General features: G+C 38.5%; 1 protein-coding gene across 2 annotated transcripts in view; it reads left to right on the top strand.

The window, feature by feature from the left end:
* Window positions 1-24935, top strand: part of LOC101744080 (kinesin-like protein KIF3A) — a 49655-nt gene that overhangs the window by 12109 nt on the left and 12611 nt on the right. For both annotated transcript variants that reach the window (XM_004926416.5, XM_012690637.4), the window contains exons 3-5: window positions 20920-21125; window positions 21791-21921; window positions 23788-23987. In XM_004926416.5, the coding sequence (XP_004926473.1) occupies window positions 20920-21125; window positions 21791-21921; window positions 23788-23987 (537 nt within the window). The remainder of the gene's footprint in view (window positions 1-20919; window positions 21126-21790; window positions 21922-23787; window positions 23988-24935) is intronic.

Genomic DNA, 24935 nt, shown 5'->3' with positions numbered 1-24935 from the left:
GGCTTATAAGATATATAATTATATAAGCCGTTATTGATTTATAAGATACTAGCTGGGCCGGCAAACGTGTTGCCATATAAATTACTAGTGGCCCGCTCCGGCTCCGCTCAGGTCTTTAATAAAAATGTCAACGACGTGGTTTTATTTTTTTAAATAAAAGAACACTTATAGCGGCATAACTATAATAGTTAGACATATGCTGTCGCAACACTTTTCGTAAATAATAATGTGTTCTACAAAGTCGTAGTACATTATTTTATTCTATCATCAATAGTTTTCGCAGAGCACGCGATGTAAAGTATATTTTAGGTAATTATTTTACACCTTGGTTTACATTATCTGAGTTTTTGTAAGGATCCCTAATTTTTTTCAAAACATATTATAGCCTATGTCACTCGGGAATAGTGTAACTTCCAACCAGTGAAAGAATTTTTCAAATCGGTTCAATAGTTTCGGAGCCTATTCACTACAAACAAACAAATCTTTCCTCTTTATAATATTAGTATAGATTTCTAGGAAAGATAAATAACCTAAATACCGACTGCAGTTCCATCTGCCGGGCTGATTTGTGAATCTAAACTATTCTCGAATCCACCTGAAGTTATACAGAAAATTTCATTAAAATCTGTCCAGCCGTTGAGGATGAGTTCAGTGACAAACACACACACAGAAGAATATATATAATTTTTATTGCTTAGATGGTTGGACGAGTTCACAGCCCACCTGGTGTTAAGCGGTTACTGGAGCCTATAAACATCTACAACGTAAATGCGCTACCCACCTTGAGATATAAGTTCTAAGATCTCAGTATAGTTACAACGGCTGCCCACCCTTCAAACTGAAACGCATTACTGCTTCACGACAGAAATAGGTTTGGTGGTGGTACCTATTCGCCCCGACTCACAAAAGGCCCTTCCACCAGTAAAAGTCTTATATGCATCGTTTGACTGGCTATACTGGCTTACAAATAAAATATATATAGATATATAATAATATGCTAAAATGCTGTCGCGGACTTTTTAGTAGGACAATTCATTTCCATTTTACCTTATATTACATAGGTGTAACTCCAATGGTTTTGTATTAGCTCGCAGATTGGAGATATTTTTCCTTAACACTTGATACACTTATCGTTCCATTTTCGGTAATTCACATTTTTAACCGACTTCAAAAAAGGTGGAGGTTCTCAATTCGACTATGTTTTTTTTTAATGTTTCTCATTACTTTTGACTGGGTGAATCGATTTTGATGATTTATTTATTTATTAGTAAGCTGACGCTTCCCTTGGGGTCACATTTCAATTTAGTCCAGTTCTGATAATGGTATCCATGAGATCAATAACTCAATATCACGCCAACCGATTTCGATTTTATTTTTTAATATTGATTATTGTTATGTACATATATATGTATATTAATTTGTTTTGGAATATCTTTTTTTTTCTATTTCAAGTCGGTTTTTGTTAAAGCATGTTTGTTTACGATAGCGTCCCGCCCCGGCTCCGCTCGGGTCTTTAACAAAAATTTCAACGATATTTGACGTTGTTTTCTTTTTTAAATAAAAAAACACTTATTGCGGCATAACTATAATAGTTAGACATATTATTATACTGTCGCGATCTAAAGAATATTTTAGGTAATTTTTTTACACCTTGGGTTACATTATTAGAGTTTTAGTAAGGATCTCTAATTTTTTTCAAAAAAGATTATAGCCTATGTCACTCGGGAATAGTGTAGCTTCCAAACAGTGAAAGAATTTTTCAAATCGGTTCAGTAGTTTCGGAGCCTATTCAATACAAACAAACAAACAAAGCTTTCCTCTTTATCTATTATTAATATTAATATTAGTATAGATTATATCTTTATAAATTATTAGTATATGTGTTATTCTGATGTGTAAGCTATGATGTTGTAAAGTTTCATGAAAATCCATTCAGTACTTTTTGCGTGAAAGCGTAACAAACACACATTCTTACAAACTTTCGCATTTATAATATTAGTAGGATTACAAACGTGTTAAAAACTTTTGTTCTATCCGGATATTTACCGCAGTGAGCGCGTATCTATCCGATAGTAGGTATGTTTGTAGGTCGAAGCTAGGGATGGCATGCACTTTGTTTTTTTTATTATTAGCGACTCAAATGACTATGTTCCGTTTTTTTTTTAATTTACCTTTAGATTCATTGCGCACGTGTATGTATGTAAGTGGGAAGATTGCTATTGCATTGATATCACGATTCCTCCACCGACTTTTATAGTGTGATGTCGAGGACTGGATTGTATTGCATACTTAGTCCGACTCCTTTCCCCTCATTCCGTACACTCCTCCCCTCCAAGCAATGACTGCTTCTCCATAGAAATACGACAGAACCGTCATATCTGCCTGGGCTGTCTTAGCGCGTTCTGAAGGTCCTAATATTGAACTAAACCGAAAGGCGAAACGGTTTCACTCTGAAAAATCGACTGTATGTCAAGGATAATAGAGCTGATTATGTATTGACGGGCTTCGGTCGGGCACTCGTAACCAATGCCTGTTAGTATAGGTTAACCCATAGACACAGCCCACGGAGTTTTTCACCGGATCTTCTCAGTGCGTCGCGGTTCCGATCCGGTGGTAGATTCTGCGAAGCACTGCTCTTGCTAGGGCCAGTGTTAGCAATACTCCCGGATTGAGCCCCTGAGCTCACCTGCACGCCAAGGAGAAGCTGAAATAGCCTCTCAAGGCTATAAGCATAGGTAGGAGAAAAAAAAGTAAAGTTTTTAAAGTAAGTAAAGGTAAAGTTTCTTTAATTATATCTACGTTCCAAGAATGTTCGGGAACCGGGTCCCGCGTATCCCAGACGTCTCCTAGGTACGGATACCTCGTACGGGGTTCGAATTCTGGCAAGAAATTAAAGAGACTGTCTCTTCTGGTAACCACTTAACACCAAGTGAACAATGAGTCCCTTAACTTATCCTTAACATTGAATTCCTTTTTTTTTATTGCTTAGATGGGTGTACGAGCTCACAGCACACCTGGTGCTAAGTGGTTACTGGAGCCCATAGACATCTACAACGTAAATGCCCCACCCACCTTGAGATATAAGTTCTAAGGTCTCAAGTATAATTATAACGGCTGCCCCACCCTTCTAATCGAAACGCTTTACTGCTTCACGGCAGAAATAGGCAGGGTAGTAGTACCTACCCGCGCGGACTCACAAGAGGTCCTACCACCAGAAAAAAAACTTTGAAATCTTAAATTCTTAAAATTTTAAATCTTACAATCTTAAAAATTTCCGCCCAAATTTGTACACATTACAAGGCGGACGGTACATTATTACATGTGACGTCATTTGTGGTTAAAGTAGCGACGTATCCACAGAACGACAATGAATTTCATGTTAACTCCGGGGCCTTGCTTCTACTATTAGGTAATTACTGACACTTAAAATCGTAGACTTATACGTAGAATGTACACTAAAACAGAACGATTAAACACATATGACGTCATACGTTTTGATTTCAAACTAGATAATTAAAATAGAAACTCAACCTTAATCACTTATGCCTTAAGGCTTAGATTTATATTACAAACACACAAAACATAAGAATTACTGGTGGTAGGACCTCTTGTAAGTCCGCGCGGGTAGGTACCACCGCCTTGCCTATTTTTGCCCTGAAGCAGTAATGCGTTTCGGTTTGAAGGGCGGGGCAGCCGTTGTAACTATACAGAGACCTTAGAACTTATATCTCAAGGTGGGTGGCGCATTTACGTTGTAGATGTCCATGGGCTCCAGTAACCCCTTAACACCAGGTGGGCTGTGAGCTCGTCCACCCAACTAAGGAATAAAAACAAAAATTAACTGTAAAACGAACTCGCTTCTTTGTACATAAAGATATAAATGTAATTAAAAACAACAAACTGCCATCCCTATTGGGGCCTGAGTATTAAAAAACCTTAGTCGTGCATAACCTTGCTTCTATCTGTGTCACACGCCGCGATGATGTGTGTGACGCGCTTCCACGCAAGGACATCAGGTCCGATAACGAAACGACGCACGTACAAAACAAGTTTAAAGGAATATAGACTTAAACGCGTATCAATAAAGACAGTTTTAGTCGTTATCGAATCTGCAACACGTTACATTTAGATTTTGTTCTTAGGTTCTGTATTCTCAGCTACAATGCTAGTTTGTATTTTTTTTTAATTCGTCGTACATTAGCGAAGGAAATGATGTTTGATATACGTTAGGAGTTTTCACATATTAATTGAATAGTAGTCGCCCGGTAGTCGAAATTCGACCATAATTATTAATTTAGATTATAAGATTGAACCTTATTATGGTTCTATTGTCAAAGACTATTATTTTACTTCCTATATTCACAGATTTTCCGAAGACTACACTTTAGATAAATATTTAACCTATCCTCAATTTAACCACAGACTATAAGCGGAAAAGTTTGACAGTAAACAAATAGTATGCATGCGTGTGTGTGTCAAATACATGGTAGTGTGTGTAATGTTTTTTTTATTGATTTACTGTAGTTACATATTTTTTATTTAAAATTAGCATTCTGCACTCCTTCTCTTTATTCTCTATAAGTGAAAGAAATTTCGTGGTTCTCCGTCTGCGAAAATTTCGTAAAAAGGGGCACAAAATTTTTGCTCCACGTATTATTAATATATAAATTAAATTATTACTAGACGTCCCGCAGTAGTCGAAATACGACTATAATTAATGGGAATTGTAAGTTTGTACACTATTATGATTGTATTTTATACTTCTAAAATCCCAAATTTCGCCAAGACTACACTATAAAGATATTGACAAAACAAACAATATTTAATCTATTCTCAATTTGACCACAGACGTCAAGAACAAAAGTTTGACAATAAATAGTATGCACGCGTGTGTGCGTCAAATACATGGTATGTAGTGTGTGTAATGTTTTCTTTACTGATTTAATGTATCTTTTACGCATTATTTTTAAAAATATTAGCATTGTGCACTTCTTCTCTATATTCTCTATATTTTCTTGGGAAATTTCATAGTCCTCCGTCCGCGCAATTTTCGTAAAAAGGGATACAAAGTTTTTGCTTCACGTATCAATATATAGATAAAACTGATTCGTTGTCGACGAACGTATGAGGGCCGTGCAAAAAACAATAGCTTTTTGTGTCCTAATTAACTTAAGGACTTGTTCTAACGAGGTCAAGGCTAAGATGGCGTTAAAAAATGTTGGGTGACCTAAACTGAGCGAAGCGTCACTTCACGCCTGGACTAAGACTTTGGCTTTACAAAGCACAAGTCCGGTCTCGCGTGGAGTACTGCTCCCACCTCTGGGCCAGGGTTCTGAAACACCCAGCTACTTCCATTTGACTCCATACAGTAGAGGGACGTTAGCGATAATTCCATTTTTGCAGATCGTTTGGAAACTCTCAGGCTGCGAAGGAACTTTTTTTCCTACATATTCTAGTAGTCTTGAGGGGTTATTCTAGATTCACTGAGTCAGTAGGTGAGTTCACGGGGCTCAAACCTGACGACCTAACAAGAAAGAGAAGAGCACTGAGAAGATTCGGCGAGAAACTCAGTGGGCTGTGTCTATGAGTTAATTCGCTCGTCGAACCCTTCGTCGCAAGCGACTGGTTCGACGACGACGGTGACCGGTGCTTGTGGTGCCTAAAAGCACCGTTAATGAATCGGGAGGATCCGTAATGACGTGCTTTGGGCGACGTCGACTGTTTACCATTCGGTCTACAGGATCGGGTATGTAGTTTCCAGCGGCCACGACAAGAGGGTTCTCATGTCGTGTCGCCTTCTCGAAGTGGCGCAATGTTGCCGACTGTAGATACTTACTGACAGAGTCGAGCTCCAGGTCATCGTGGATCTCTTTGTGCTCTGCTTCGTACATAACCCTTGCATTAGACGCCTTCAGCTCTAACACTAGGAGTAGGGACCCCAGTAACCGTACTCGTCGAACTCTGCAAACAGTTCGACCTGCAACCTAAACATCAGCCCGCCGAGTTTCTCGCCGGATCTTCTCAGCGGGTCGCGATTTCGATCCGGTAGTAGATTCATTCGGGAAGCAGCTACTCTCGAGTTTTTAGGTCTCCTTTGGAAGCGCTCGGGCAGCTGTTAGCAAATCCCGCCCCTCCTGGCTGAGCCCTTGCTCACCCACCTGTCCTGGTAAAACTGGAAAGGCCTCCGGGTCACCAGGAAATGCTCAATCATAAAAAAAAACGAATATTCGTACTAAATACATTCTGAATAAATCTATCCTTATCTTTACTGATAAACATAGACCTATATTCGTATAACCGTCACTAAACGTTTGATTGTAAAATACACTGCATCAATGACATATCCATTCGCACTAACTCCGTAATATATTGATCTTTCGGCGCTTTGGGCAGCATTCTTTGTTCCAATTTACGCCAGCGAGCTACAGTGACCCAGTTATAAAGGGGCTCTGCACACAAGAGACAGCCCCGTACAAGATAGTTGAAGGCTTTGTAATAGAACATGTCCTTCCTCAAACGAGACTTGTGGAGATTATGATTATGTATGGACAGTCTGGTACTGTCGATAACCGATACATCTACTAATCTAATACTAACTATTAGTATTCCTCCGACCGACCTTTAACTTGCACTGGTGGTAGGACCTCTTGTGAGTCCGCGCGGGTAGGTACCGCCACCCTGCCTGTTTCTGCCGTGAAGCAGTAATCTGTTTCGGTTTGAAGGGTGAGGCAGCTTAGATTGGTGGACGAACTCACAGCCCACCTAGTGTTAAGCGGTTATTGGAGCCCATAGACATCTACGACGTAAATGCGCCACCCACCTTGAGATATAATAGTTACAACGGCTGCCCCGCCCTTCTAACCGAAACGCATTACTGCTTCACGGCAGAAATAAGCAGGGTGGTGGTACCTACCCGCGCGGACTCACAGCAGGTCCTACCACCAGTAATCAGGTATTAGGTATTATCACAAGGTATGTTCACGATAACATACCAGGGTTAATGTATTTTTGACATTTGACATCTGACATGTGAAGATCTATGAAACCGCCAACCGAATAAATTTGAACACCGTTCAATTTTTTTTTTATTGTTTATTACGAGCGAACGGATTTGGAACACAAGCGCCACAATGCCACAATGAAAGAATACCTACTAGCTAAACCCTTTAAATCAGCGGTCGGGGAACCGGGGTAAATTACCCCAAATTGTGTAAAATGAAATTTTGGCGGGTAAAAATGAAACTTTTGTGAGTAAAAAGTGTATATTGAAGTGAAACTTCTTTAGAATCGTTGTGATTTCAAACTCGATAAAACGAAATAAAACGCCTCAACTGTATATTACATATATCTATGTATTAATACGTGAAGCAAAAAAACTTTGTATCCCTTTTTAAGAAAATTGTGCGGACGGAGAAGTATGAAAATTTCCACACTTATAGAGAATATAGAGAAGAAGTGCATAATGCTTATATTTTTTTTAAATAATGCATAAAGGATACATTAAATCAATAAAGAAAACATTACACACACTACAACTCAATTTGACCACAGACGTCAAGAACAAAAGTTTGACAATAAATAGTATGCATGCGTGTGTGCGTCAAATACCTGGTATGTAGTGTGTGTAATGTTTTCTTTATTGATTTAATGTATCTTTAATGCATTATTTTTAAAAAATATTAGCATTGTGCACTTCTTCTCTATATTCTCTATAAGTGTGGAAAATTTCATACTCCGCCGTCCGCGCAATTTTCGTAAAAAGGGATACAAAGTTTTTGCTTCACGTATTAATATATAGATAAAATACAATCATAATAGTGTGTGTACAAACTTACAATTCCAATTAATTATAGTCGAATTTCGACTACTGTGGGACCTCTAGTTACTATTATTACCGTTATATATTACTAGGTATTTATTACATTGATAAATTGTATAAATGATGTTTAAATTAAATTTTTAGTTATTGTTTTCTTTTCAAAATTATCATGTGGGCTATAATATGAAAGATGCTAAACAGAAGCGATTTCGTTTTTTTTTTTTTTTTGTTCTTCGCCATGGAGTATAATATCAACTTACACAAAAATATTTTGGGGTAGTAATTAAAAAGTTCCCCGACCGCTGCTTTAAATGCAGCTTTGAATGAAAACATAGCGAAACAATTTTGCGCATGAAAGACTTTCCACGTTTGGTGTTTTCCCGTCGCAACTATGTCAATAGGGGTGCGGTTGCCGGGGAAGTGAAATAGGTCACGCAGGTCACAGGTCGCGGATCTAGATCACTGCGGAGGCTGTGCGAACCTACCTACTGTGTTGTTGAGCGCCGCTCTAAAATTTACAGTTCGAAATGCAACCTTTTGAGGCGCGAACCGTCGATATATCGATCTATTAATGCGTTTAAAGTGCGGAGCGTCGGAATACCGACTGTTTGCACAGTAACTTTTTTAATAAGTTATTTATTATCATTTATTGTTATTAATAAGTTGTTATTTAATATATGTCATTTCGTGTTCATTGATTTTCAATTTTAGTTAAGAACGAAGAATTGTTTGAGATGATACCATCATCTCGTTTTACCATCGAACGGTCCGCCACCGGTGTACAGTTCATCCAAACTACCTGGAGCCCTTGGCCTTGGAATGAGCTCCCTTCCACGGTGTTTCCCGAGCGCTATGACATGTCCATCTTCAAACAAGACTCATGGAGAGTACTTAACGGTAGGCAGCGGCTTGGCTCTGCCCCTGGCATTGCTTATGTCCATGAGCGACGGTGGCCACTTACCATCAAGTGGGCCGTATGCTCGTCTGCCTAGATGCGCAAGAAAATAAAAAAGTTACGATTTGGTTTGCAATAAACTCAAACACTCTCTCTTTGTCACTGCTTAAAGCGAATTACTATTTTAATCGATTCAAATACTTAGGGTGATGAAATAAACAAAATAAAATGAAACCTATCCACGCTAAAAGCCATAGATATTTTCCGCTCCACAATGGAGCTCTCAGTTCGTAGTCGTGACCTGATTTCAGCGTCGTCGGCCCCGTGCATAATTTTATCTCCCCTCTGTTTATTGATAATCTATGCCCCGAGTGACCTCCTTTTTGTATGACCCTCTATTTTACTTGGAACGTACTCTATATTGCATACCGTTTGACAGTTATTAATTCGAATCAATTTGAATTCGGGCCCAGTCGTTTCTTCCGCGCCATTTTCGTAACAATGTAAATAAAATACTTATTTAATACGACAGAAAATATATAATGACAATTAATTTAAAGAAAAAGAAAAAAAAATTAAATTGAATTAGTAAAAATAAGTAGCTTTAATTAAATCAGATTTGAGACATTGAAAACAAAATTGCCGAAATCTGTTTTGGCGGGTAAATAAAAAATCGATTCGTGTACACACTTCAAACTGATAGCGTCGTATTTTTTCGAAATGCAAAAACAAACCTTATCTGCATTCGGATACGGTTTATTTTTTCTTGAATTCATAAATGAATCGACGCTTCAAAGGCAATCTTATCTGAGTGACGGAAAACATTAAGAAATGCTTCGATTATTTTTTTCGTAGCTTGATTCATTTTAAACGATTAGATCCAGATAGATAAATATAATTCTGTATGAAAATTTTAAACCGTGTAAATATCTAATATATAAAATTCTCGTGTCACAGTTTTCGTTGCCATACTCCTCCGAAACGGCTTGACCGATTTTGATGAAATTTTTTGTGCTTATCCGGTATCTATGAGAATCGGCCAACATCTATTTTTCATCCACCTAAATGTTAGGGGTAGTCCACCCCTAAATTTTTTTATTTATTTTTTAGACAAAATTTTTAATTTCAATTTTTTTATGATACAACATACGAAAATACATACAATCCTCAATTTTCACCCTTCTACGATCAACCCCTATTTTTTATTGGTTAATTATAAACTTTAATTTTTTTGGAAAGATTTTCATTTTTATTTTTATTTTGTCATGAGTTAAAATAAAAAATCTGATGTCACTCTCAATTTTTCATCCCTCTATGATCAACCCCTATTTTTTATTTGTTAATTATAAACTTTAATTTTTTTGGCAAGTCTTTATTTTGTTTTGTCATGACTTAAAATAAAAAAAATCATATTACTCTCAATTTTCACTCTTATACGATCAACCCCTATTTTTCCATCCCGATTAATATTTTTTTTATTCTATGCACAGATCTGCAGTAAGGTTGCAAGATGGCAATCAAATATTATAATTGTAGTACGATAAATTCTTATTCAGAGTTTATAATTTCAAGTTACTTTAATTATGATTGTTTTAAATTTAATTTGATCTCCCGCCCTCGCCGTTCCACTTCGGATCAACTATCAATCGATCAGCTATCCCCGCCAGGTGTCACCACTCATCCAGCAAACATCACGTAGTAGGGATGAGAACGAAGCCGGTCTCCTGTCTTACTTACTCACTATACATCATAGATTATACACTTAATATATTTGAGAGCTGTACAATACTATACCTTTTTCAGCCATGTTTTTTTGGTTTTATTTGTGTATCAATAGTATGTTAATAGGTCTGAGAATCGGCTACTATCTATTTTTCATACCCCTAAGTGAAAAGGGTTGTCCACCCCAAACATTTATTTTTTATTTTAATTTTATGGATATATTTTTTTTGTTTATAATGAGGTATTATGTTGTTAAATGAGGATTTTTTTCTACAGTAGAATTACCCTAGAAATCTTATTTAAGGCAACACAACGTTTGCCGGGTCAGCTAGTTATGAATATATAATTTAAATATTTTTTATTTATTTTATTTTTACGCTATTATCGATGTTTCGAATGCTCTACAGTTTTTGACAATAAAACAAATAGTGTAGTAAGTAAACACAAGGAACACAATAGGTTCGCGTTATTTTTTCAGAATTGCTTTTGGAGACTCTCGCAAGAAACGAAGACACTGTTGTATACCGGTGACACATAATGGTGATAAAATAAAATAAAAAAATTTAGCACGCAATGTATTACAATCAAAAACGAAATGTCGCGCTTGTTGCGCGTACTTACGAGTAGCCGAGCAAAGGAGACGGAAAATCGTGGGCCAAAAATGTAATAACTTGGAATGTAGTCTAAAAAAGTTGTCATATTTTTTTATATAAGAATATAAAAAATCACCTCAATCCTCTTTCTGGGACCGGAGAAAAATGAGAAAGTTAGTTTTTGTCGGTATAACGGTGTGATCGATTTAATTAATCGATTACAGGATTATAAAAAGAAAAACATTGCACTAGGTAATTAATGCAAAGTAATTAAATGAGCGATTTATACTTGTTGTATACAAGTGCGGTATACGCCAGATTTAATTGCGATTATATACATAAATGAAGAAAAAGTCTATTATTACTTAACAAAGTAATATGATTATCGATTTCAAATCGATTAAAATCGATTGTATTTTTGATGACAGCTTTGACAGTAAGCTGACATGACGTTTGTTCATAGATTATACAATTATTTTTTGGCGCTTGTTGGTTTTTTCTGCTCTACTTGTTTTGTATCTTCGACGCATTTTGAGTGTGTATCTATCGGGCTGTTTTTATATTTTCAACGATCACTGCTTTATTATTACGGATTCCAACTCTGCCAGTCTTGTACGACAATTGCTTCTACACTGGACACCGAAGATCGCTCACACGTTTGACTTGAAATTGTTGCATTGGATACTGTTGAAATTATGGATCGCTGTGTGAATTGTGGGATAGCAATTCCATATTCCATATGATGAAGATATTGAACGAGAGCGGAGAGCGTTGTCGGTTAGAACAAACATGATAGCTCGCAGGTTTGCACGGTGTTCACTTAAAGTCAAGGTCGCCCTCTTTAGGGCCTACTGTACTAACTTTTACACGTGCAGCTTGTGGGCTGGATATACTCAAAGATCGTACAACGCTCTCCGTGTTCAATACAATAACGCGTTTAGGGTGCTGGTGGTGCTGCCCCGCTTTTGTAGCTCATCAGGGATGTTTGCAGACGCGCACATAGATTGTTTTTACGCTACCATGCGTAAGAGGTGTGCATCTCTGGTAAACAGAGTGAGAGCCAGCTCCAACAGTATCCTGAGCATGATCGCAAGCAGGCTGGACTGTATATACATGGGTCGCTGTGGTGCCATCTCCCATGGGATGTTACCACAGTAATTCATTGTGATGTAAATATAACTACTAACATAGGTCTAAGTCTTATTAACAATTTATATGAGTCATGGTTACTTGAAATAAAAACATTATTATTATTATTATTATTATATCATTGATATTCATTCATAATATGACATTTAAAAGATTATCCAATGGATATAATAAACATTTACTTATGCTTAAATAAGTTATTATTCAGCTCTTTTAAAGAGATTGTAACATAACCGAACTTTTACTAAATCTTTATTAATTCGGCTCTCAGATTGAGAAAACTTTTATAATTTTCAGCAAGGTACTGATAAATCTGAATCTATTAATTCATATTAGTTTCATCACGTTACATTCGGGCCCAAAAATGTATGTAATCGTTTCAGTCTCCTTTGAACATTAGCTGTTGACGAGTCAAAACAGTACTGTTGCTCCATGTCTTGTAGGCCCTCTTGGCTGCATCCAAGGCGGAAGTCAAATTCATATTGAGTTGCCTCTGGCACCCTGCCTTTTTCCCCTACCTAAGCTGATAGCCTTGAGAGGCTATTTCAGCGTAACCTTAACTAGTAGGTGAGCTCACGGGGCCCGAACCTGACGACGTTGCTAACGAACTCTAGCAAGAGCTGTGCTTCGCAGAATCTACCACCGGATCGGAAACGCGACTCACTGAGAAGATCCGACGGGAAACTCAGTGGGCTGTGTCTGAGGGTTAATTTACTCTTCGAACCCTTCGCCGCAAGCGACGGGTTCGACGAGAAAGATGACCGTTGTACCCTACCAATGACTTCATTAGTTGTTGGGTTGGTCAGCTCAATCCAATTTGCAGTCTTTGAATCTAAATATTGTCCAACAATATATGTACTCGTAATGGCCGCCCTGGGGAATGTCCGCCGCATTGGCGCTGCGCTACACGTAATACGTGCTACAGTTGCTAGACTATTGAAACTACAAGGTTCAGATTAATTGTTTGCATTACATTTCCGCTTTTGTTTAAGACATTTTTTTCTTGTAATTGTCGACAGTAAAAAAAACCTTTTCTCTATTCACTTCGGGTCATTTATGTTGTACATTTGAGTCTTAAAGTGGGCGGTAGCGACTGAAGTACTCATACCACAGATAAACTTAGGTATACTAGGAGTGATTTATTCTGATTTTTTTTTGTATTCGCTGGTAGCCTAAGAGGCAATTCCAGTGACGATCGGTCGGGCTCTGTTCTTAATTTAAATTTTACAATAATACAGATAATAAATGCGTTAAACGTTCCAAATCACGTTCGGAAATGGCCGCGTTAGTGCGAACGGATCCAGTCGATACTCCTCGTCCTCGGGTCTGTCGACACAAAGGCCTTTGTCTTCGTTCGACAACGGGAAATAAAGATTTAGGTACTTTGCAGTAATGTTTATTATGATATTAGGGAAACTGGAATGATTGCTTAAATAAGTTATATCGAGCAAGATCGAGGGGCAGCTAATTAATAATCTGTGCAACACACAGTGTGTTATGAGAGACAAAAATAATAACATATAGAGTCTGATAATTAATGTGTAATGTTTTAAGTTACTGACTTAGATTCTAAGTAATACTAACAAAATGTATGGTTTTTACTGAAATAAAATATTATTATTATTATTATAAAATGGCTGCATGGATTGATACTTGTGCCCAAAATAATTGACAGTTGAGATTTTTGTTCTTTTATTTAAATCAGTAGGCATAGTTAGTCACAATCCTTTTTTTATGTTGTCACACAATAGGCCCAGGCTTTCTAAAGCCTAAAATAAAATTGCCAAATATCATTATTAAAATAAAACCCGCAATTTTGGTTATTAATAGGTCAGTGACTTCCAAATTGAATCTGAATTTTCTTTACGGTCAGTCAGCGAAGCGTGACCTGTTTCCGTGGGCCAGCTGCGTCCCTCTTCCTCACGTGCTAGTTGTCGTAAGCGAAAAAGAGGTAGCCGTATGTTATAATGATTCAAATGATGTATCTATCTAATATTATTTATAACGCTGTTCTAAATTACGGTTTCTTGTAGTATGTATTAGCGGCATTGGCGTTGCTAGATCTATGGTCGCCACTTAACACCGGGTGAACTATGAAGTCGTTGCAGATATAAATAAATAAATAAAACTGAATAATAGTTGGTATAACATTAACGTGCAGAGTGAATTGGAGCCCTGTGTTGAAGCGTGTATAAATTCATCATTCTCTTACTCTTGTCAGAGCAGTCGTGGTCAAGTGGTATCCTTGTTTATTAAAGCCGTATAAACGCCATTTTTTTCCTACCTAAGCTGATGGTTTAGAGAAAACGATGACCGGTGCTTGACGTACCTAAAAGCACCGTTAGTGGATCGGGAGGACCCAAAATAACATGTGTGGAATTTGAAAAATTTCTTCAACGGAACACTAATGTAAAACCTTAAAAGAAAGTACTTTTTAACGTACGGTTAGACAATGCCAATGACTCTGTATGTATGCAAAGCGATTGATCCCGGCCTTTATTATGATGCAAATTCATATTTCACTTAACAAAAAAGTAGATTATTTGAATTTTTGAATGCGACTATCAACCTTAACTACGGTGGTAACTTATAGTCGGTAGTGGTAGGGACTATTCCGGCTACACACGACCCGTCCGCGGGTAGGTAAGCTCACGGGTTCAGCCAGAGAGAATTTTCCAACACTAGCAAGAGCAATGCTCCGCTGAATCTACCGCGGGATAGGAATCGCAACCCACTGAGTAGATTCGGTGAGAAACTCAGTGGCTTAAAGCATGCTACCTTCTTTTCGAAAGAAAAAAATATATATTATCCTGTTTAATATAGTATCCTTGGAATGTACATATCGACGCTTGAAAGGCAAATGTGACTAAGCGACAATGCGTGAACTTTACATTAGACTAATTTAAAGTTGAAATACCTGAAAAAAATCTATTTTAACGAATCTAGCTGTAGGATTGAAATGATTTTAATAGACCTAGAAATATATATTTTTGCGCATCGAATATGGTTATTGCCTATAATTTATGTATAAAGAAGCTATTGTCGCTTAGTCACGTTTGCCTTTCAAGCGTCGATATGTAACGTAATCTTTGAACGTACCTAATTCTCGTTGACTTCAAGACGTCCTTGACAGTTCGTACAGGCGTCAAGTTTTTTTTTTTCGTACCTAAGCTGATAACCTTGAGAGGCTATTTCAGCGTAACCTTAACTAGTAGGTGAGCTCCCGGGACCCGAACCTGACGTCGTTGCTAACACGAACCCTAGCAAGAGCAGTGCTTCGCAGAATCTACCACCGGATCGGAAACGCGACCCACTGAGAAGATCCGGCGAGAAACTCAGTGGGCTGTGTCTGTGGGTTAATTTACTCGTCGCAAGCGACGGGTTCGACGAGAACGATGACCGGTGCTTGAAGTACCTAAAAGCACCGTTAGTGGATCGGGAGGATCCGAAATGACGTGTTTTGGGCGACGTCGACTGCTTTCCTTTCTTTCCGCAAAACCGGGGATGTAAGGCGTCAAGGAGCTATGATGTCACAATCATTTTGTACCTTCGCTCTAATATCCTGACCGGTATCGACAGGAGACCAAACAAAGATGAAATCAATAATTATTAAATTTTAAACAATAAACGACTTAATTATAATTTTATTATTTCGTAGAATTTCGAATGGTTCACAGTTTTCGTGGTCGCCGATGTCTGAGGTGTATTTTGTCGTCGTCGACATTTTTATATTGTGCTAACTACCGTCTAATGTTTAACAAAAAAAAAAATCTCTTTATTTATGTAGTGTTTCTATTTAAAAATAAGCCATCACAAATTCCATAGGTATATATTAATACGTGAAGTAAAAACTTTGTATCCCTTTTTACGAAAGATGCGCGGACGGAGGAGTATGAAACCCACACTTTTACGGAACTGGCGACCCGCCCTCGCTTCGCTTCGGAAACTGTAATTTATTATTGATTTCTTCACTATTTAATGGATGTTATTATACATATAAACCTTTCTCTTCAATCACTCTATCTATTAAAAAAAACCGCATCAAAATCCGTTGCGTAGTTTTAAAGATATAAGCATACATAGGGATATAGGGACAGAGAAAGCGACTTTGTTCTATACTATGTAGTGATGATACAGATGAATGCAGAGAAGGAGTGCAGAAAGCCAATTTTTTTTTAAATTATGCATAAAAATTCATTAAATCAATAAAAAAAAATATTAAACCCACTACCATGTATTTAACACACCCACGCATATTATATACTCTTTTGTTTATTAAAGGATGTGGTCAAATTGATAATAGATTAATATTGTTTCTCTTTTTGGAGGGAACGCGAGGAGTGAAGTTGTGTGATTTGTTTTATTTTGTCTATTTAGTGTTTCTTCAGGTTTAAATGTGTAATAACCGGTGGCTTATTAACTGTTTAGTATCACACACAAATGTGGGAAAATGAAACAAAGGCGCTGGACGTAGCTTCTTGGGATCCTCCAAAAAGTCCACTGAAAAAGCTTCAGTAAATGACCACCATTTTACTGAAATTATATTTCATCCTATCTCATCTCATTTCGTTTCGCTTCATAATATCATTTTTCTTAATAAAAATTATAAAAGATTAGGCTGTATGGTGTGATACCTTTGCCTTTCCAGTTTGGAAAAATATAACTACTACTTATTATTATTTGCAAGTGTTGTAACCTTAGCGAAATCTGTAATCATAGACGTATAGTATTTGACAATAGAATAAAGTTCTAACTTATAATTAAAAAAAAAGTCTACATTTAATTACCTAATTAAGATTATTGGTCTATATAAATTATGCAATCCACTCCAACAATGAACCTAAAACTAAAAACCTTAAATAATAATAATAATAATAATTTAACAACTCAAATATATTATTAAAAGGAGTACCTTTAGGCAAAGTTAAATTAAAGGTAATTAATTAAATAAAGGTCGAATTTCGATTACTGGGCGACCATTATTAATCGTAAATCGTTAAAAATCATTCGAATGAATCATATGAATAGAGATAGTGTTCATTAAAGGAGATTCTGCGAAGCACTGCTCTTGCTAGGATCAGTGTTAGCAACACTCCGGTTTGAGCCCCGTGAGCTCACCGTGTAGGTTACGTTAGGGTGAAGCTGAAATAGCCTCTCAAGGCTATCAGCATAGGTAGGAAAAAAAAACATAAAAAAAGAAGGGGGAATTGGACGTCATTTTCGATTTGCACAATGTAACTTATGTAGCGATATGTCTATCGTTAAGGATTTATATTTAGTCTGGCCATAAATACTGTTACAATTAAAAATAAACAAAATATTACATTTGAATTTCGAATCTGTCATTTTTATACGATTGTTCATTGAGTTTTCTCATTTTGGCGCCAATACATTGTACAATATTTTGCGATATTAAAATGGAGTGGGGTGATAAAGACAACCGAATCGCTGTGATTGCGTTACACAAAGTAGGTATGGACCCAAATGCAGTTTTTAAAACTCTCCATACGCTTGGTATTAGTAAAATGTTTGTGTACCGGGCTATTAATAGGTACAATGAGACCTCTGTTTGTGACAGAAAAAGATCTGGCCGTCCACGTAGTGTTCGTACGAAAAAGGTGGTCAAAGCAGTAAGGGAAAGAATTCGAAGAAATCCTGTTCGAAAGCAAAATATTCTATCTCGGGAGATGAAGATAGCACCTAGAACCATGTCGCGTATTTTAAAAGATAACTTAGGACTTCCAGCCTATAAGAGACGTACTGGTCATTTCTTAACTGATACAACATGATGATGTCTTAACTGAACAACTACTAAAGCAAAGGGAGGTCATAGAAAAATTTTGTTTACGGATGAGATTTTTTTTACAATTGAGCAACATTTTAACAAACAAAATGACCGTATTTATGCTCAAAGCTCTAAGGAAGCTTCCCAATTAGTCGACAGAGTGCAACGTGGGCACTATCCGACTTCAGTGATGGTTTGGTGTGGTATTAGCTATGAAGGAGTGACTGAGCCATACTTTTGTGAAAAAGATATCAAAACATCGACACAAGTGTATCAAGATACCCTTCTTGAGAAGGTAGTGAAGCCCCTTAACAACACCATGTTCAATAATCAAGAATGGTCCTTCCAGCAAGACTCGGCGCCAGGTCATAAAGCTCGGTCTACACAGTCTTTGTTGGAAACGAACGTTTCGGACTTCATCAGAGTTGAAGACTGGCCGTCGTCTAGTCCCGATCTTAATCCGCTGGATTATGATTTATGGTCAGTTTTAGAGAGTACGGCTTGCTCTAAACGCCATGATAATTTGGAGTCACTAAAACAATCCGTACGATTAGCAGTGAAAAATTTTCCCATGGAAAGAGTGCGTGCTTCTATTGATAACTGGCCTCAACGTTTAAAGGACTGTATTGCCGCCAATGGAGACCACTTCGAATAAGATTTTTATACTTTAAATTGTTTTATATTTATGTATTAAACTAACACACTGTAAAAGTAATAAATGTTATTTGCAATAGATTTTTTATTTATTTTTCATTGTAACAGTATTTATGGCCAGACTAAGTATAGATCGAGCACAACTCGGTATGCAACTCGGCTTGTTGTAAAATCGATATTACGTAGTTCGTGCATCGCGCATCGGGGCTGCGTCTGCGGGGCGACCGACTGACCCGGATTCTGGCCACGCCTCGTTCACGCGATCCGCGCCGTCTTGAATCCACCTACCTACCTACCTACCTCTCTCGTAGTCGCGGCCATAAAGTCGGATGTAGGCGGCGCGAATTATCCAAACTGCCATCTTGAATTTTCGTCACATTATCATGAATATGCGATAATCGTAATGCGATTTGTATTGAATGCGATTGGGTTTGGTGTTAAGAGATTACCGGAGCTCATGGACATCAACAACGTTACGAAATTCATTCGGGTGTTTGTCTGTGCGCCTGTACAACAAAATTCCACAAGATGTTCAGAACCTACATATACATAGGTTTAAGAAAACTATTAAAGAACATCTGTGCAATAAAGCTTACTATACAAGTCAATGATTATCTAGAAGATTGCACCAAGTGGGAATGAGTTGCTCGCTCCGGGCATTTCAATATTGCGATAATTGTTACGTTATAATACTCATTGTAAAAATGAATATTTAAAAAAAGAAAAAAAGAAAAGGCATGTCCGCTGAGTTTCTTGCCAGTTCTTCTCAGGACGGAGGCTAGTTCTTGTAAATTGGCGGTAGTTCTTTTTGACGTTCAACAAGTATGTACTTTCATTTATGTTGAATAAATATTTTTTTATTTGATTTGATTAATGCCAAAATTCGCCTTGAGATACCTATGAGTTTTAAATCTCAGTTTGTATAGTACAACGACTTCCCCACTTTTCAAATCAGAAGGCTGTTACTGTTTTGCGGCCGAAATAGGCGGAGTGGTCGTACCTACCCGTGCGGGCTCTCAAGATTGGCATCAGCTTGTCATGTGTTCTGCTATTGGGTATAGTCCGATCTCACGTCTGTTTTCATAGCTATGGGCTCTAGTGACCACTTACGACCAGATTGGCTGTGCCTTCATTCACACGATGAATCACTAAAATCAGCAATTTTCCAACCGGAGTACTCTTTACCAACTTTTATTTTTTATTGCTTAGATGAAGAAGGACGAGCTCATGGCCCACCTGGTATTAAGTGGTTACTGGAGCTCATAGACATCTACAACGTAAATGCCGTCACTCACTTTGAGATATGAGTTCTAAGGTTTTTGTATAGTTACAACGGCTGCCTCACCCTTCAAACCGAAACGCATTACTGCTTCACGGCAGAAACAGGCAAAAATAGGCACCTTAGGCTGTCAAGTAGAACTTGCGTTAAGCATTATAAACACTCACCGTTTTGTCCATAGAAAAGTTATATTGTGAACTCAACTTGATTATTTATACCGGGAAACCGTCACGCAAATCGGAGGGTGGGACAGCCGTTGCACATTTGGACGCTCGACATCATGTCTTAACGAGTCTAACAATTAAGTTTGGCACATCAATGCCCCCCCTCCTTTAATAATTGAACGTAATACAAAATTTTATCCAAAATAAAAATTCGACTTCCACATAAATTAAAATTGAGAATATCATCTATTTAATAGTAATCCTAGGGTAACCTCACAAGTTGTCTCCGCATTAATAAGTCTTGCGCTTGCTCCTAACTGCGCTCCAGATCAGACGGGCAGTAATCACCAAAACAAGTAATATCATCAATGTAGTCAAAGATCAACGACTACTTACAGGTCGGATCTTGATGGAATATAAATGAGAGGATGCGTGAAGCATCAGCTTTGCAATAAATAAAACAACACGAACACGTAAAAGCTGCTCGTCTATAAAGAGTACAGCCGAATTGAGAGCTTTCTTCATTTTGGAATCTAAAACCATTACCATTGTCCGGTTATCGTTCTCGTCGAACCCGTCGCTTGCGATGAAGGGCTCGGCGAGTAAATTAACCCACAGACACAGCCCACTGAGTTTCTCGCCGGATCTTCTCAGTGGGTCGTGTTTTAGATCCGGTGGTAGATTCTGCGAAGCACGGCTCTTGCTAGGGTTCGTGTTAGCAACAACGTCAAGTTTGAGCCCAGTGATCTCACCTACTAGCCCGGCGACGCTAACATGGTCTCTCGAGAGTCTAGACCATCAGCTTAGGCAGAAAAAACAATTACCACCGATACCTGCTAACGACAAAATCCTTTTGCAGATGGACATATACGTCCAAACGGCCAGCCCGATTGTCGAGCAAGTCCTCAAAGGGTACAACGGCACTATATTCGCGTACGGGCAGACGGGAACAGGGAAGACCTATACAATGGCGGGCAGCAGCACGGCTCCAGAACTCAGGGGGATCATACCGAACTCGTTTGCACACATCTTCAGTCACATAGCGAAGGCCAAGGACGACGAGAAGTAAGGACTCTTCGGTATTAAATTGCTTAGACGAGTTCACACTTAATAGAGTCCATGGACATCAACACGCCGCCGTCCATCTTGAGACACGGGCTTCTAAATCGTGTAGTGCAATGGAGTTATCATAGTACGCGTCTTTCAAACCGGAATGCATTACTGCTTTAAAGTACAATTAGAGGTGTTTGGCATGTGGGCTCATTCGACGCCCTGCCACTAGTAGCTAGTGGTTTGCCAGTCTGCCTATTTCAGCCTCGAAGCAGTAATTAGTCCTAAAAAATCATGGATTTGAGGTTATTCACCTGTCCACGTAATAAAAGTCTTTAGTACTCGTATTTGAATTTAACAACAATTTCAAATGCCACCTTCTTTTCTGCATCGCCCTTGATTGTCTAGTAGATAATGCCGTATCAGTCTGCCAATTTCCCTTCAATGGGCATGATGCGTAATCCCTATGTTCCCTACTCCGAAACGGCTTGACCGATTTCGATGTAATTTTCAGATAATCTTTAGATCATCCTAACGAGTGGTTCTGTGAGTTTGGCAGCGATCGGAACAAAGCCTGGTCGATGATCGGCAAGAAAAAAAAAGCTTCTCGAAAGCTCTTTCGAAGTCGTTTGCGTTAGTCTTCGATTCGAGTCTACTGTATTACTGCTTTATCTCCATAGATTCCTGGTGTGCGTGACTTACCTGGAGATCTACAATGAGGAAGTCCGGGACTTGCTCGGGAACAACCCCCATCAGAGCCTCGAGGTTAAGGAGCGGCCTGACATCGGTGTGTTCGTCAAGGACCTGACAGGTGAATACGCATCAAAAGTCGATAACGATACGATAATCTTATTAAATCAGCCTAATATTCTGATTAGGTTCGGGATAAAAAGATCAGTGCCCTATGCTCCTAAGCCCCATAACCGCTCGTCGGTCACTCATACGCGTATAATCCGGGGAATCCCTCATTTCCCTTACGACACCTCCAAGAAGTGATAGGGGTGCTATACTAGGCCTATACCACATAACTGTGTCCGCACGGATAGGTACCACCACCCCGCCTATTTCTGCCATGAAGTAGCAATGCATTTCGGTTTGAAGGGTGGGGTACATAGGCGGCACTGAAAATATCGGGAATTAACGAAGTGACACAACATTACTATTTAAAAATGTATTTATTGCTTTTCGAAGTATTCTCCGCGAAATTTAACACATTTTCCATACGATGGAACCAATCATTGAAGCAACCATTCCATTCGGAAGTTGGGGTCTCCAAAATGGCCGTTTTGTAGGCGTCCACAGCTTCTTCAGGTGATGAAAATCTCTGTCCATGCAATTTATTCTTTATTTTAGGGAAAGTATAGAAATCATTAGGGCTTCGGTCGGGGCTGTACGGCGGATGGTCTAATAATTCTATGTTTTCTTGCTCTAAAAACTCTTTTGTTCTGTGCGCGGTGTGAGAACTCGCATTGTCTGATGGAGGATGATGCGGCGGTTGCAGTTCTCTTTACGGAGTTCAGAAACGATCTGTGGCAAACAAATGCTAGCATACCATTCTGCATTAACCGTTCTTTGTCCCTCAAGAGGAATAGTCGTAACATGGCCGGTTTTGGAGACAAACGTGGCCACCATTTTTTTTGCAACACTCCGTGAACGAACAATTTTTGTTGGCTTTAACTCATTTTCGAACACCCAAACTCGTGACTGGTTTTTTGTTTCGGGTTCGTACGCGTATGTCCAGGATTCGTCACCTGATACACTTTTGTATACAGCATTTGAGGATCCTGCGTGGAATCTTTCGAGAGTTCTGACGCACCAAGTAACGCGAGCCGCTTTTTGCTCTTCACAGAGCGAATGCGGTATCCATCGGGAAAACAACTTTTTTACACCTAATTATTCATGCAAGATTATTTGTATTTGACTCATGCCAATGTCTAAAGTTGCCTGAATTTCGCGGTATGTCACATGTCGATCTTCTTCAATCAGCTTACGCACAGCATCAACGTTTTCTTGGGTGACTGCAGTTTTTTGGACGACCTTGACGGGGATCATCACTCACTGAGCTTGACACGTCCACGTTGAAACTAAGCAAACCAGCGATAAATTGTGGTTTTGGATGGGGCTTCATCACCAAATGCAGAAATCATCCGGTCAACACACTGTTTTTGTGTTAAAGCACTTCGAAAGTCATAATAAATCATCGCTCTTGAATTTTCTCGAGTCAATTCCATTTTCTCAATGACTAAACAAGTTTGACAAAACCTCGTGACAAGACCGAGAATCTTTTTTTAAATAAATAAATGGTATTCGATTTTTAAAACCAAGGAGTTTTCAATTAAAAAGATTTTAATATGACAGGAACAGTGGAAATATTCCATTCCCGATACTTTTAGTGCAGCCCTCATAGCCGTTGTAACTATACTTGAGACCTTGAACTTATATCTCAATGTGGGTGGCGCATTTACGTTGTAGATGTCTATGGGCTCCAGTAACCACTTAACACGAGGTGGGCTGTGAGCTTATCCACTCATCTAAGCAATAAAAAAAAACATTTTCTTTTGCCACTTTTCGCCTAGAGCGATCACCGCCCTCGCTCGACTCAAGGTGCCCGCCTAGATGATTCTATGGATTGGATGATTCCAAGGCGCTTCGTTATTGGTACTTCGCACGTTTTCAGGGTACGTGGTGCATAACGCTGACGAGCTAGAGAAGATAATGACGGTAGGCGATAAGAACCGGCACATCGGCGCGACCGCCATGAACACGGAGAGCTCGCGGTCCCACGCCATATTCTCGATAACCGTCGAGAGCAGTAAGAAGGGCAGCGACGGTAAAACTCACGTCAAAATGGGGAAACTGCACCTAGTCGATTTGGCGGTGAGTCTTTGAAATTTTTCATCTATATATATAAAAATGAATTGCTGTTCGTTAGTCTCGCTAAAACTCGAGAACGGCTGGACCGATTTGGCTAATTTTGGTCTTTAATTATTTGTGGAAGTCCAGAGAAGGTTTAAAAGGTAGATAAATATGAAAATGCTCGGAATAAAGTAAAAATAACAATTACATTTTTCCTTTGATGTGTCCCCCGTCGGACGGATTCCTTTTGTTTGCTTTAATTTTATTTTATACAAAAGTTTAGGTCTTTTATTTATCGATTGAGGCGCTACGAAGTCTGCCGGGTCAGCTAGTTTACTATAAATTCAATTATCAGGACTATCAAGGCGCTGCTTATGTCATTCAGGAATATTTTCCTTACTCGTAAGAGGAAAACCAGTATAATAATTAAAAGTGATAAGTGTTTATAGAGAATTAGTTAAAGAGTAATACGATATTTCGTATACAGGTGGTAGGACTTTTTGTGAGTCCGCGCGGGTGGATATCACGACCCTGCCTATTTCTGCCGTGAAGCAGTAATGCGTTTCGGTTTGAAGGGTGAGGCAGCTGTTGTAACTTACTTGAGACCTTAGAACTTATATCTCAAGGTGGGTGGCGCATTTACGTTGTGGATGCATGGGCTCCAGTAACCACTTAACTTCAGGTGGGCTGTGAGCTCGTCCACCCATGTAAGCAATAAAAAAAAAAAACAAAAAATATGGATGACGTATTCATTCCAGTCACCTCGAAAACCAAACTATATAGTGTATCGTTTTTTCTCGAATTTTCTATGTGACCGAACTCAGTTAGTTGATTGATAATCATCCAAATCGGCTTAAATCGACTCGAGTTCGAGATAAAAAACAAAAAAAAATACAATCGATCAGCGAACATCCTCCTTTTTTGAGGGCGGTTAAAAAGCACATACATCTATGTTATTCATTACTTATC

The sequence above is a fragment of the Bombyx mori genome, chromosome 24, assembly GCF_030269925.1.
Source record: "Bombyx mori chromosome 24, ASM3026992v2".
Classification (NCBI taxonomy): Eukaryota; Metazoa; Arthropoda; class Insecta; order Lepidoptera; family Bombycidae; genus Bombyx; species Bombyx mori.
This window is presented reverse-complemented; position numbering and strand designations above follow the sequence as displayed.